This window comes from Limanda limanda, chromosome 13 (genome assembly GCF_963576545.1).
Source record: "Limanda limanda chromosome 13, fLimLim1.1, whole genome shotgun sequence".
In the NCBI taxonomy this organism is placed as follows: Eukaryota; Metazoa; Chordata; class Actinopteri; order Pleuronectiformes; family Pleuronectidae; genus Limanda; species Limanda limanda.
This window is the reverse complement of record NC_083648.1, coordinates 17,168,374-17,184,646: the sequence shown is the minus strand read 5'-3', so window position 1 is coordinate 17,184,646 and position 16,273 is coordinate 17,168,374. Positions and strand designations below refer to the sequence as shown.

The 16,273-nt window shown below is 43.6% G+C and overlaps 1 protein-coding gene across 2 annotated transcripts in view; it reads right to left on the bottom strand.

Annotated features, from left to right (window-relative positions):
• Positions 1 to 6,685: 6,685 nt before the first annotated feature.
• st3gal3b (ST3 beta-galactoside alpha-2,3-sialyltransferase 3b) overlaps positions 6,686 to 16,273 on the bottom strand; it is a 50,278-nt gene continuing 40,690 nt past the window's right edge. For both annotated transcript variants that reach the window (XM_061085063.1, XM_061085064.1), the window contains 3 exons: positions 13,267 to 13,413; positions 11,703 to 11,849; positions 6,686 to 9,572 (listed from right to left, as the gene is read on the bottom strand). In XM_061085063.1, coding sequence (XP_060941046.1) covers positions 9,483 to 9,572; positions 11,703 to 11,849; positions 13,267 to 13,413 — 384 coding nt within the window. In that variant the 3' untranslated portion in view covers positions 6,686 to 9,482. The remainder of the gene's footprint in view (positions 9,573 to 11,702; positions 11,850 to 13,266; positions 13,414 to 16,273) is intronic.

The following is a 16,273-nucleotide window of genomic DNA, read 5'->3' as shown; positions in this document are numbered from 1 at the left end:
GGGCGACACAAACACTCAAGCAAGAGAGAGACAGACAGAGAGAGAGAGAGAGGCACAGAGGGAGAGAGACATAGGAGGACAGTCCAACAGACAGAAGTGTAAAAACTAATTGTCCTCAATTTGCTCTATACTCGTGCGGTCTCCCTGCTGACTCACGACCAACCATGAACCCTAATGAAATGAAGCCAGTTTTTCAGGCATGGCTCTCCTCTCCTTACCTCCAGTAACCTGTTCAGTCTTGCCTCCAAACAGCTCTTATAGTTAATGAGCAAACAACACCGCGGGAAATCTCTCACAAAATGTTCTGCGCCTCTTTGGAAGAGTCAAGGTCGACACGGGATCGAGAGGACGTCCGCGGGCATCTTCTTCTTCCACGCGTCAATTGATCTTAAAAGTTGGCTTGGAATGCGAAGTTCAAGTGGAAGAAAAAAACAACAAAAAAAACTCCGCTGTCTCGGTTGTAATATCTTTCTTAAATATTACAAGTCCGTGCGTCACGCCATTTACACGGCGACAGTCCGCGCGTCCCTCAAGCGAGCGCTTCTCCTGTTTTCTGTTCAGACCTCGCTCTCAGTGTGGACTCAGGTATCCAGGCTATCACAGGCTGTAGCCGCTCCGGTGTCTTCTCAGGAGTCTACTACACAGCGACCACACAATGTGCACAATGCCCCGCAGGACTGGAGGCTGTGCGTAAAACCAGCGCGCCCCGCTCCTCCGCCTGTCACTGGCTCTGTGAAACCGGAGCGCGGTGGCCTGCTGTACAAGTGCTGTGATTTTTTTTTTCTTCCCCATCCACATAGCTCAGATGTCTTTTTGTTCCTGCGCTGGGAGGAGAGAGGGAGGGAGGCAGCCAGGGAGGGAGGGAGGGGGGGAGGGAGGAAAGGGGGGAGTGATTGTCACAGAGGACGGTCATGGAGCGTTCCTGGAAAACCATGCTCCAGTGGAAGAAGGAGATGTGACTTGTGTCCTCAAGTGTTTACACAGAGTGTGTCACTATGTTCCACTTGGACTCGGACACACACGGACAGAGAAAGCATGGAGAGACTCAGATGCATGGATCGTGAGGCATCGCACCCCCGGGCACAGACGTGTAAAAGCACCGTCCCTTTGAGAACACGATACCCATACTGGAAGGTTATTTGCATCTCACTTTGGATACCATGCATCTTTTCGTAGTTGTTTTGACTCTCTTTGTGGTCTTTTTCCTTTTCTTTGTTTTGGATTGGTTGAGGTTCCAACAAGAAATATTAACAGTCCTGTCAGACTTGGCCTCCTGACCCCTGATCCTCTGGGTCTGTGCCCAGTGGGCCAGTTAAGAAATCCTTCCTTCCACACATGCATGGCTGACTGTGAACACCTGTAGGCCTTCTCTCTGTACACACATACACACACTTGGGGCGTGTTTGCTTCTCTACTTGGCGTGTTTGCTCAGTCAGTCGTTCCCTGGCCTCTTCAGTGTCGCCCGCTGTCGCCAACCTGAACCAGGGCCACGCCGGAGCTCCAGCTCGCTGCACCCCAAACACACGCTCCACTTATGGAGCCTCCAGATCTGGCAGGATTGTCCCGTTCTGTCCTGCCACCCCACTCCACTCACCCACCCACCCACCCTCCGACACACAGAAGGGCCCTCCAGCTGGGGCACTCCCTGCAGGGCAAACACTGAGGCCTGACGAGCACAAAGGCTGGGTAAACAGCTCCTTACCTTTCCTCTCCGGGCCCACTCTCTGTGCCGAGGCAGAGACAAATGCAGGGAGGATCCTGGTTTCTGCCACGTCGCTATTTATAGTAGCAACCAACAAGGCATCAATGCAAACAGCCGAGGTGCATGACATGTAGGAATGTACCGGGAGATAATAAAGATGAGCTCAATAAGGGCCGGAGGGAAGGGAACATCTGCTGGGATCATATAAATTGAATATTTGTGATCAGGATTATAGCAACTGTAGTCTCCTACTCCTCAACACACACTTGAAAGATTAACACACAATTCCCGCTGCATCTGCTGCCAAGGCATGACACTTTTCTTCATAAAAAGATGAGATAAAAACCTCCAGAGGGAAATAAGATCCTCCATAAAAACGAACCACTGTGCAAACTTAGAGTCAACAACCCTTTTTCAGCAGAGGGCTCCGCAACTTCAAGAAGTGTGTGTCTGTTTCAGAAGTGTGTATTCGTCATCCATCACAGTGTGCGCTGGTGATTAACCTGTTCAGCTTTGTGAGAGGGATTTGCACCATGACAGTGTTTGTACACCCACAGTTAAACCCCATACAAGCACAACAAACATATCACCAGCACACACACACACACACACACACACACACACACACACACACACACACACACACACACACACACACACACACACACACACACACACACACACACACACACACACACACACACACACACACACACACACACACACACACACACACACACACACACACACACACACACACACACACACAGGCACACACGCACGCAAGCACGCATATGTCTTTAGCGAGCCACAGGAACATGATGTTGGCATTTTTAACTTCCCTGCAAGAATATAAAACTTTTTTTTTTTTTTCAAACATGACAATATGACTTAAAAAAAAAAGTCAACTCTCTATTCTCCAAAACATACTGGTGTCCCTTTGGGATGGGCTGTAGTTGCCATGGATATAAGTCGTGGGTCTGGGTCCTTATTGTCCAAGTCCAGAGGGACTGGGAAGAGGGTGGGTGGTTTGGGTTTTGGGTGGTGATGCTGAAGGGAAACCGAGAAGAATAAAGGAGAGCGACTGTTCCAGATGTTAAAGACAGTTAAACTTTTTATACATCTTTTATTCCCAGTTTCTCTGGTTACTCCTCAGGGCAAAGGTCACCGCCATCCCCACTTGACCTTTCCCTCCGTCTCTTTGTGCTCTCTCTTTACCCCAAAGGTGACTTTCTTTTCTTGGGCCTCCTCCAGGTTTTGAAGTTTGTTTTTACGTGTTCAAGTGGGAACTCCCCTCATCCAGCACACTGTCCAAAGCCCCCCCCCTCACCACACCACACCCCCAGCCAAATGTGTGGGACAGAGTCGGACTGTAGCAGGAGGAGCAAACTGCATAACTGTGTGTTTCCACATTAGCTCAACAAGTGAATGTAGCACAAATAAATCTGCAGTAATTTATAATTCATCAGAGCATTTCAAAGCTGCGTTTCAAAACTGCATTCCTGCAGGCGTCCTCCAGGTTTGTTCTATCACTGAGCATACAAACAAATCCAACAGCATGGTGTCGGCACATGGGTCTATGATTAGAAGACTGATTCTGTGGACAGATGAAGAGAAGGCACACACCGTGGGAGCTGCAGAGGGCAGCAGTGCTGGAGTTTCACAGAGGCCCACTGGTCTGAAATGATCAAAAATCAAACAGAGACAATTCCGATAGTCTTCTTCTTTTTAGGCAACAAGAATAAGAGATTTCAACCAAGCTAACAGCTCTGTGAGGCGGTAGCAACAGCATTGCTTTAAGCTAAATGCTACTGGTAGCATTGTAACAAGCAGCAGATATAATGTTAACCATGCTCACTTTTCTAAGAATAGATGTTAGCATGCCTATGTTTTCCAACTAGCGCTTTAATTTATAGCTCAGGCTAATTGGAATGTCATCTGACTTCCATGGAGTCGGTAGTGAGGTCCTGTTGATACATGCTGGTGAGTCACTCTCAGCTGTCAATCATGATATTTCACTCATTTTTATAGCATCAAAAACGGAAATGAGCACTTGAGTTCTGTGTGATAAGAACGTCAGACACATTCAAAAATAATTTCACATGTATTTTGACATTTTATTGCAGCAGGCCACCAGGGGGTGACTGAGACACTTTGGGGAGCGGTCATGTTGTCCATCTTTATTTACAGCCAATGGTTAGACCAGATAAAGGTGTAAACTGATAATGGTGCAAGAAAAGTGAAGGCATTTCCAAACTTATTACCTCCGGCTGTGGTACGGGCCAGGGAAAAACCACTAAACATTTGGAGTGGTTTCAATAAAGGACTTTTCTCCCACTTTATGGCGCTTGCCTTGGCGGAGACGCACTCATACTCTGCACTTCTAGTTGAAATTCAAAACTCAAAACTGTCAGTGGATCAACAAATTCATTATTCACAATTCGCAAAACAAGACTTGACAAAATAAAATGTCAAATCCAAGTCAGACGGACCAACGTAACTCTTAAAAATAACAGTCTTTTTTTTTGTTGAGTCTTCATCAGCAGATGGAGGATGGATGCCTAGAGCTTCACATTTTTCATTCACGTTGGCTTTAAATAGATTTTTAAACTTGACTCTTGAGCTTGGAAGCAGTAGCTGCAAACAATCCCACCGCAGGGTCAGTTTAGTAGCAAACTTCATCCGCCGTTGAAGATCATGTGACACGATTGAACGCTCCAGAGACGGCCACCCCCCAGATGAAGAAGTGATTTGAATCTCAACCTTCAACATCACCGACAAGAAGTCATTAAAGTGAACAGCTACGGTTTCATAACAATGAAACTCCATCTGCTCATAAAGACGATGGGATATGACTGAAAACTCCTGAACAGCTGCACAGCAGAGCTTAATGTGATATTATTTGGTCAAGCAAATTTTCCGGGGGTTTTAGACTTTGTCCCCTGAGAGATTTCAATGGACACTTCCTTATTATTTTTTGATATTTTGCAGACTAAACTATCAATCAAATTTATTGGCTAATCAACAAAATAAAGGACAGATGAATGAAAAATATGAAACAGCTGTTGGAGCTAGAAATTCCTCTGTTATGTGGCTGAAAATTCAGGGAGTATTGACATTAATGAGCAGAATATTGTCATCTCCAGACAAGACTCCAACTATGAGTAAGGTGTAGCAACATGCACCATATGTCAAAGTTGTTTGAAATGCATTTGCACCGTCTCCCTGTACTTCACTCTCAAGACCCCAAAGTTGACTGAGTTGTGTATTATTTATTTTTTGGACGTACAGATGTTTGAACTCACAGATGTTTTCGATTTTCTTCTCGTGTCCGGGCGCTTTTTTGTAACGACCAGAAACTTCGAACACAGGGACTTGCTGTCCCTTAAAATTAAAAGCAAATGTTTGAAATGTTTCTGAAACCATCTTTGTCACTAATGAGCCAGAAATGATCATTGCTACACTACAAGTTCAGAGTGTGACAGGAGAAGCAGCAACACTCTACAGTGATTCAGGTACATGACAGCCTGTAGGTGTGTCCCATCCACACACACACACACAAAGGCAGATTGACAGAATGTGGGACACGGTGCGGAGAAGGGAATGTTGTTTTCCCTGATCTCAGCTGACCCGGCATTAAGTAAACACAGAAAAAAATGGCTGTCTGAATGGGTGTTTTCTCTCCACGTTCAAACTCTTTTTACGAGGAGTTTAGATTTCAGGCCCGGAGGTCGTGGCCTCTCCGTTCCAACCCTACTGAGAGGAGGTGGGGCGGGGAACCTGTCGCCAAGAATAAAAGGCCCATCGGCTGAAGAGGTGCAGGCATGCTCATACCCCTGTCCGCCGGACAAACAGGACCGACCGCCTCCAGCAGGCCAGCTGCCTCGGGGGGAGATCCCCAGTGGCAAATATTGTCCTGCTGAGGGGAGTGAGCACTCGATCCCACCCTGCGGAGGTCAGGAAATCTGTCGAGTCAGAGCAGCCAGAGCTTGGTGGTTTTGGCCACCAGTGAGGCGTGACTAGTGGGGCCTGAAAGGGTTTCTGGCAGCCCATCAGCAGCAGGATGGGACCGTCCAGCGGTGTTTGAAGGCATCAGGGTTTTGTCCTCTCTCACCTCACACCAGCAGTGACCTACAGCAGCTGGACGGCCAGCTCTCCCTGGCTCTCAGCAGAGCTCCTCTGGTTTAATGGTGATGTTGCGGTCTGTCAAAGTGAGTGAGAGTTTCACGGCTGCAGCTGAGTCGTCTGTGTTTTGTGTGTCTGTGTGTGTGTGTGCGCACGTGCACAACAGGTTCTGAATAGGTCCCTGTGGGCTTCAACAATGAAACAAGATCCAGTTCAGAGTTGAGCAGGTGAAGAGAAAAAAATGTGTGGTACAGAGATGGGAACAGACGGCAGAATAGAGAGAAACGAGGGAAGGATAGAAGAGGAGTGGGCGAGGGGTGAAAGGCAAGAGTCAGAGAGGGACACCAAGCGAGACGGACATAAACACACAGGAGAGAAGGAGATTACATTAGAGAGGAAGTCCAGTGGATGGAGGATTGAAAAATGATTTCATCTGGCTCTGCAGGTAGGAGATACAGAGTACAGAGCACCAGAGGAAATCCCCTTCTCTCCCACACTCCTCCGCTCCATCCCTCCTTCATCTTTACTGTGCGCTTCCTGCAGTTCTTCACCTCTGAATGTGACTGGAGAACATCTGATGCACTCTGGATTAACGCGAGGGCCCGTGACCCTGAGGGACACACATCATTCAGCAAAGATCTTCAGGTGACTCACATTATGACAAGTGTGAAAAGGAACGCCCGTCAGATGAGATAAAAACAAAGTCGTTTCAATACATCAAAAAATATTTACTATATAAACTGAAAATTCACAGTGTACAGAAAAATGTTTATACAACAAGACAGAAATCTCAGTTGAGCTGTCCATATATCCAAATATATCCAAGAATCGAAAGATGCAAACATGCACAGGCAAATATCCATTACAAACGTATTTATTGAGTTGAAGATGCAGAAAGCCATATATATATATATATTTGTTTATATATATAAAAACAAACAGTAATACTTTTGATCACTGACTTTCCCCACTGATGATGGTGAAATGTAAAATGATATTAAGAACAATCAAAAGTATATAAATACGATGCGCTAATACATTCTGCTTTATTACGAACAGATTAGAAGAGGCGATTCGAGTCCAATCTATTTGAACTCCTCCAGCATTCATTTAAAATTTAAAAACCTACTGCAAGAATAATGAAAAAAAATAAAGGGTTCACTTCAACCAAGGATCTGCTTAGTCTCAAAGTTTCAAAGAGCATACAGGTGGCTTGGTTCCTGTATGCTTCGATTAGGGGCTTAAACACACAGAACCACCAGTATTAATATAGTAGATATGAAATGGACTGGTCCCACATGAGAGATATGAGAAGTGACCCGCCCTGACCTGGAGCTGATCCTACATACCCTATCAGCTGCGGTTACTTTTCCTGCCTCGGACTCGCTACAGTTTCCAGGTGATGAGGTGTAAGGCACTGAGAGCGCCTCGTGATAGTGCAATGGTCAGCTGTTACGCTGCCGCTCCAAAACACACACACAGAAAAGAAAAATCCCAAACCGGGTCTAGTTTTCCAAAAATAATGATCCATTCCTTCAAACTGTTGGAACTGTGGAACTGTTCTGCAGGGACTGGGTCGGACACGCGACTCCACGGTCCCAGCAGTGTTTGTGGAAACGTAATCAAGAAAAGGAAGACGTGATGGAGCTATGTAACAGATGGACCAACAGCAGCTTTCTGATTGACAGTATTGGAAGCGAACCTGTGTGAGTACGATGTACAGTCAATATGCACTTCCAAAGACAAAGAAGAAACAGAACAAAAAAACAGAGCCAAACCCTCTTTGACCCGACATTTGACCAGATTGAAAAAATGCAACATCACGAAGTAAAGCTGATTTTCTCATTCATCTGATAAACAGCGATTCTCACACTTTTTGAAGGAAATAAGAAAAAAATAACTAAATGTTTGTTTAATACTGAATGTGGTCTGTGTGTAAATGCAGTTAATAAATACTGAAAAGCCTGATCAGGACATGATGTAGTTTGCGTTCAAGCTCGGCTATTATGACCTCATTCATGAAAATGTAAAGAATAATATTAACGTGAGCTGAACGTCAGACAGACAGAAAGAGCTGTCGACATTTAACACTAAACCAATTAAAAAACTGAAATCTGTAGATCTAATCAAAACACTGCTTTTGCCATAAAACCTTTAAGATACAGTCTGAGGAAGCACATGGTGGTGAAATCAAAAACACAAACTCAAACCTCTTGTGTTATTTCTGAACAAAATCAATGGAAAGCAGGCCTGCCTGTGACCAACACACATTGGGACTTTGTAACAAAATAAATTATTAAAATTAACCCTAAAAACAAAAAATATACATAATTTTTATATTCTAAAATCCAAGATTTGACCATTTACTGAAGAACAAAAAAAGTCTGCAGCAACAGGAGGTTTGGGAGAGGGCTCCTCCTTGACCGGGACAAAATGTACGTTACAATGCTGCACGTTTCCGCTGAGGCCCGAAGGCTCGCAGCTGATGAAGTGATGGAGACAGTACCGTGGCGTTAATGAACAGAAAGAGGAGGAGAAGAGAGATGTAGTGTCCAAATTCATGGCTCACCTGCCAGAGCTGGCTGACTTTAAATAATTATGAGTAAAATAATTAAAATATGCATTAGTCCTAATGTGCTTCCAATCCATTGTAGTGAAAAACACTATACAATTCAAATCTAAATAAAGATGAGGACATTTTTTTATTAATTGAACACTTTCAAGTTATATACCTCCGTTATTCCTAATTTTAACCTTACATCTAAACCAAGCAGCCACATGAGACCTCAGGGAACCACACAGAGCGGCTCTGTGCGGAGTCAAGTGAACAAGCACCTGGTTATTGAGTCACGAACACAATCTCTCTACAGAAAAGACTTCAGGAACTCAAGTCTGTACATTAATTTAACACTATGTCAATGAGTCAAAGTGACACCAGTCTGTGTGGCAGGTGCCCCTCACTGATTTATCTGCTGTTGGCAAGAAGGTGAATGAATGAATGGTTGAATGGACAAATGGCAGATGTGGGGCGGGGGGCTGCTGCAGCTCATTAAAAAGCACAGTAAAAATCTTTGATATTTACACTGAGGAAAGTGAATACATTCAGGCGGCAAAAAGGAGAGTAGAACGACCTCTCCCCTGTACGAGGTACATTTGGCACTGCTAATACTCAGCCCATCTCCGTCACAGTCCTCTTTTTCATTCCTTTCTCCTCGGTCCCTTCGTCAAGTTAGCCAGTAAGTCAAGCTGAACTTCTGACATCTGCTTTGTCAACATGTCACCTCCGCTCTAACTAGTGAATTAAGTGATGTGAAGTGGTAAACGTTGGAGCGCGGGGGCCGGTGGAGCTTTTCTGCGGCTGTCTTATGGTGAGAGAGGAACAAGGCAGATCCAGTCCTCCCTGGGACCCCTCACCCCCCCGCTTCAATCAGCAGGAGTCTTTGGTTCAGAAGGCACATGTGTGCAACTCTCCACAGAAACCCTCCTGTATCTTTTGATTTTCTAATATTCTCCTTTGATATAAAAACCCCGGCAGTGTGCAGGCCACCCAAATACGGGTTGTTTTTTCTCTCTCCCTGGGTTGATCCTTTTCCCAGCTTCCTGATCTGAAAGTCCTTTGGGAAAGGCCGACGGAGACTGTAGGTGGGTTGTAAACTCAGATACCATTGGTCAGGTCTGTGATGACGTTGGCCTTAACCAGTTTGCGAAGGAAGTCCTTCTCCTTGGATATGTTGTGTGTCCATGACTGTGGGAGAACCAGAGGAGAAGAGAAAGAATGAGTCGTACAACATCACAGCAGAAGTAGAAAGACAACTATAAAGACCACGTTAAGCAGCATAACAAATGCATTGTTATATGCACTGAGACACAAGCGTGTGTTAGTGTGGATTTTTCATATTCCCAGTATCTATATGTGTAGGTGTACATTTGAAAGTGTAAAGCCCTTTTTCCCTCCCTGCTGTGCTATGAGGACTCTGTCCAGTGGGTCAACATGTAACCTAAGCTCCTGGTTCCTGTGTGGTGCTTTGGGAGTGAAGTTTGAAGAACAACAGAGAGCAAATGAAGGAGGTAAATGGTAGAGGAAGAAATATACAGGAGGGAATAAGAGAGAGAAAAAAAAAAAAGAAACTTCAGAAAGCTAGGCTGGGCCCTGCAAGAGTCAGACCCAGTCTAAGGCTCTTCTACCGGCTCAGTCAAACCTCCAACCACATCTCTGTGTGATGGGTCACACACGGAACAATGAGCCAGTGTGATTTAAAATTAGCATCAGAAACATGATTTCAATGTTTTCTACTTAAATCAGCCTTTTTTCAGACACATTGAATTACAAATGTATATCTTCTTAATTTTTTGAGGTCAGGAAAAATGTGTTTGGAAATCTATCTGCAAAATGCTTCTTTAGCCTTTAGCTTCTCTATGCAAGCAGGCCAAATCAAGGACAGAGGTGAAATGTTAATAAGTGTTAAAAAACTGAGAGCTGGCACTATTTAGCATTTACATTAGGGCTGGAAGTTGTAGAATGTAAAACCAAGTAAATAAGTGTCAAGATGGCAAGAACTACGGGAATTATCAAGATTTGGAATAAGGTGATTTTGTCATTTGATCCATTATTAATATAAACGATAATAATGATAGCTGCTTTATAAAATAAATTCAAAGCTCGTTTAGCTGTGAGATAACAGAACTAAAGATATACCACAGCAGGTGTTACAGGATTTCTGTTTCTCCATCCAGATAGGAAACACGCTCTTTCTCAAAGTAGTGGAATAAAAGTGGAGGATTTCACTGTTCAGCGGCCGCATGGTCCCAGAAAATTAAACAACCCCAGGCACTGGCAGCGGTTAAAGTGTTCCCCTTAATTAGCCATGTGTGGCTGATGATGACAATGTTGATGATGAAGATGATAATAAATACCAAAGGTTCAGGGGGAGTTTAGACAAAGGTTATCATCATACTGAGCTCATGGTTTACACACGTCAGTTCACGGGTGACATCTTTGATTCCACTGGGTTTTAGTGTAAACACAGAGAGGAACTTGACTGATGGAGCAGAGAGGGGTCCGTAATGAGAGCGTTTAGAAAATGCTCGGTCAGACCGTGCGCTAACAGTGAAGCATCTTAATAAAGTGAGAAGAAAAGAGTAGTAGTGCTTCAATCCAGGGATATTAGTTTACATTTTCCTGAATGTATTTACCTCTTATAATCCCATTTAGTTTTTATAGTGTTAAAGGTTCAGTGTGTAGAATTTAGTGACATCTAGTGGTGAAGTTTCATGTTGCAGCTGAATACTAATAATTTAAATGTAAATGTCCCATTTTAACACACACTAGGTAAAACTTCATTAGGATTTTTTTTAATTCAATTTCTGTCAATAGATCCCTTTCACCTAAATCTAACACACTGAACCTTTAACAGTTGAAGTTGTTATTACATGGGATATATGTTTTAAGTGACAAAGAAAAAGAATAAAGCAAACTTTAAGAATGTTTAATTTATCATTTTGTGCTTCATTTAAACATAAGAAATGTGACTAAGCAGGCTGCACAGAGGCAATGTTGCAAACACTGAAATATCTTTGCAAAAGCAGAGATTAATTGAAATCATGCACCACCATTCTTGGACCAATATTACAATCAGCCATAATAGAACGTGAGTGAACTTTGGCTGTACGCCTTTTCAATTCCCCCTCAACCTCCACAGGACTGGTGGTCCATCTTCAACAAAGATTAGTTGTTTGTTTCTTCACATATTCTTCATTAAGCACACACGTTGTTCTCATTAGAATGTCGCACCACATTATATCGACAACTCATGACAATTTAAGAACACGCTGAATATCTGAAATAAGTTCTGGTTTCAGATGTTCAGACACTCACCTCTTTAATGGCAGACATCTTGACAGTCTCATAGTAGTGGAGAGGTGCATGGGGCGTGTTCATGTCATAGCCGAAACCTGCCACGGCCACCTCATCACAGTTATGCAGTGCCATCGTGATAGCCACTGTTCCTAGAGTTGGAATGTTCTATAGTAAAAGCAGAGACACAGTCTGTCAGATCATTAAAATACCGACGCACACGGAGCATTACAACTAAGTTTTATTTTAACTAACACAGGCACATCAATATGGACTAAACTAAATGCAGTATTAACATGTCCAGCTAATTCTGAGACAGATGTCCTCTCCTGCTAGTGTATCTGCTTCCCTTCCTCATTTATGCCTCTGTCTTTGTTCTGCTGCATCGCTGCTAACTGACTTTGAGCACTTGGTGATTAACTATTACCTTTAAGACACGACCCCTACAGACCCCTGCTACGACAGTGATCTACAGGGTTGAACTGTGCTTCCTAACTGCCCTGGGCTGCCAGAGATCTGGGGGGTATAGTGGATGTGTGTGTGTGTGTGTGTGTGTGTGTGTGTGTGTGTGTGTGTGTGTGTGTGTAATTATGTGTGTGGATGTTGGAGAAGGGGAGAGAGAAAAAATGAGTGTGTTGGAAGAAAAAAAGTGGGTCCAGAAGAAAGAGTGGAGGGAGGCCCCATTTAAAACCATTACCCTGATTTGCAGCCCTCAGGGTAGGTGGAGCTGAACTAGCAGCTGGCCAGCCCCCTACTGCGTGTTCTAATACAGATTAATTTACACACACACTCACATTCACACTTGTGATAAACACTTATATGATAAATAGAACTCCTCATTCATTTTCATGTACATAAACATACCCTCTGATGGTCGTAAGAAAGACAGGAGGGTGTTGTATTGAAAGAACGCTCCAAATCATACAACTCTGCAGCTTGTATTGTATGAGACAGCGCTGCACCCAGTCACAAACACACACATGCACACACACACACACACTCCAGATGCCCACATGCTGAACACATGTTGCAGGGGGGAGTTCATGCAGGGGTGTTCTGGTGGCCCCAGAGGGCAGAGCTGCAGTGATACACTCATTTCTCTAATAATATTTCCTCCCTACCTCCCAACAGATCACAGCACTCTGTGGTGTTGAGTTTGTATTTTTCTGCTGTCTGCCTTGGTTGGTGGCCACAGACTGAAACTTCTATATCCAAATGTTCTTGTGCGTCTCAGGTCCGTACAAACACAACTCATGAGCAAAATGCATAGATCAACTTCTAACAATGTATTAAAACAACTTAAATGCTTGGTGGTGCTAATCATCCTCCTGCCAGGGCCACAGACACCGACTTTTGTTTTTGTATTTATTGATGGCTATTGAGATGTGAAGAGGATTTCAACAAATAAGATATAAAGTGTTTCAGAAAGAACTTATCAACCCTAACTTTAAATGACTCCAGAAAAACCGTTATATTCTTCCTGCCATTAATTACTGAAAAGAGGCTACTGATCCATTCACGGTGCTGTCGCCATCTAACAATGTAGTACTGATATTCGTGTAGAATATTATGGCTGGTGTCTTACCCCTTTGCCCATGATGCCATTGTTGAAGGGCAGGCCAATGAACTGGAATGCAGCTTCCTGGATGAAGTAGGGGTTCAGGATTCGAATCTCGGTCGGCTCCCGAGGTACATAGTGAGCCACCGACTTCCAGAAACCCTCCGTGCCCCTCTGAGGAAACACAAAGACAATCAGAAAAAATGTACATAAGTCGAAAGCACTGGACTGTTTTTTCCCACTATAAGATCAAAGTCATGTACATAAAACACATTCACACGTTTACATGATGACACCTCCACAATTTACCAAGTCAACATCAAAGTGAGATTATCCTCTGTAACACTGACATAAAACACAGGAGCCAACCAGAAGCCAGACCCCTTCTAGCACTGATTAGGGAAATGGCTTTTGGGTCTCTTAATGGATGAAGTCAGGGTGAGGGGCTCGCAGGACAGCGATAATTACGACCCCTAGGAGGGGGCGTCTAGCAGTGGGTGAGGGGTGCAGCCGGCCTGGAGTGCTCACAAGATTCGGCTTTGCAGTCCCTCTTTTCCCCAAATTACATGTGTGCAGAGAAAGAGGTTTCTGAGGTAAAATCTTCAAAAAGCATCTTGTGTATTATTCTTCTCAATCACTTTCATTCAGTTTAACTTATATTTCAACATAACATCATTTTTTGTTACAACTGTACATGTTATTGTCCTAGTGATCTAGTAAATCAGTCAGAAAACTAAGTAATATCAAGGTGACAATACCAATGATGATGTTGGCGATCGAGTTTTAGAAAGTTCATTATAAATATCCTGATACTCTGTCAGAACCTGCTGCATTTTCAGTTTTACAGAGTGCAAAAGTTGCACATGGCATTAATGATTAGGCTTGATGGAGGATATATCAGTGAATTGCATGATTTTAAAGTAAACCCTGATTTGTTGTTAGACTTGCAGTTGGGAAATCAAAACCCCCAAAACGGTTTTGCCAGCCAACATCCAAGGTTAAATGTGGCATTTGACAGGAAATGGTCCAAATCGCACCGTGACCCGAGGGTGTTCTGCGAGACCTCAGGACTTTTTACAAAAAGGCAATCATCATCAGTCGCTAGGGCAACCTGTCAGACAGGCCCACGTCTCCAGCTGAATAGAATTGTGTAACTCTAATGAAACACACTTGCTCAACTCAGTCACACCAGAACAGGACTTGAGTCATATTCTGTCATATATATTTATTTATAATTACAAAAAAGAAAAATTTGGAACAAAATCTAATCCTAATGACACGTCTATCAAGTCAGGCAGCTTTGAAGCATTACTTCAAATGATAAACAACATTATAGTGTAACAAACTAGCAGTGCGTGATTGACTTGACCGACCGTGTGAGTTCCTAAAAGGCATGAATCCACAGGGTCAGCAGATGTGAAGAGGAATCACCTGTTCAAATAGTGAATCACCCGCTCGGTCGCCTTTAATACAGCAATGCATGACCGTGTGTGTGCGTTTGTGCGTGTGTGAGTGTGCGTGCGTATGTGTGTGTGTGCGTGTTGGCAGAGGCAGTAGCAACAAGTCTGCTGGCTTTGTGGCTTCAACAGTGGCGGCTCTTTTTGAACGCGGGCCCAGCTCTGTGCCTTCGGCAAGCTGCAACAGGAACAGCAGCTCATCTCTCCTGTCAACACAGCTTGTGTTTGCCAGGAATCTATTTAGCAGCGCTGTTTGGATGTGTGCGCGGCTGTGTACGCTGAATAGAGAAAGTAATGCATTTTTTTCTTTATTTCTAGGAAGAGGAGAAGCTAATGACACACAACACACACCCCTCGCTTTACACAGCTTATGACCCGACCTGTACATAGACACGCATGTGATGGGGTGGGGTGGGGATCTCTTTCAAGATATTTCAGACAAGTACAGGTGGCTTTGACAAATGTTAAGAGCAATTAGTATGTAAGGATTCAGGTCTGCAGAGAGGGAGGGGCTGGAGGCGGCTGTTATGAGTTTAGGAATGTAAAACGTTGCTTACATTCAAACATCTCTACCTCAGACCACTTGTTGTTGCAATGGTCAGGGAGAGTTAATGATAAAACTCAACCCTCCTTAGACGGCCCATTTGGATCTCAAGCCACAGGAAGGAAGACTGTTGGTGGCTACTGGGTACGAATATTCAAATATGCACCATGGCAAGTTTCAATAAGTCAAGCCTCATCTGGGTAAACTAGAATTACTGCTTTGTGGTTTAAATCTTTGCCAACAATTTGAAGTGCAGTTTACAACCATGTCCGTCAAGACTCCGACAATAAATGTAGTCGAGAATCTGATGTCATCACATTGAGAAAAGCATACAACAGTCAAATTCCTTGTACATGTTCACATTTGACAAATAAAACTGATTCTGATAGAGTTGTACAGTTGCAGCCGCTACAACAGACAATGCTTCAAACATGCATGTTGCTGCAGAGAAGCAACTTATTATCAGTCTTCAACAAGGCAGTTTAGAAGTTCTATACAACCAGTTTTTAAAAAGGTGGGCTCAAAGGTTGATGTCACCAATTCAGAATCCGACCCAAAGTGAACTATCTCCTCTTCTGTTCCTGAGTTAGGCTGTTGAATAATCACTTGAAAAGTGTTTGGCAGAACATCATGATGTCACAGTGGAGTCGACCTTTCACGTTCTGGATATAATATTTCATAAGTTCATCCTATGAGACATTGTGAAACAGAATTTTGACATAATTACGGTACAAATTATTGAGATATGGCCAAAAACATGTTCTGTGTTAAGTTGTTCCCAACAGATTATGTACAGACAACCTGGAAAAATAATGCCTGGATCATAATCTATTAACGTATCTCGAGAATTGTTCATCGTATCAGCTTCACACTTGGCTTGATAATTGTTGCAAACCTAATGAAATGCACTATTGAATTTGGTGCAATTTGAAAGCTGGATACAGTCAATATTAATACACTCTGCTACAGACGACAGGCGCTCTGTAGCAGCAGTGGCTGGGACTCATCAACGAAAGTGACATTGTTGATCACG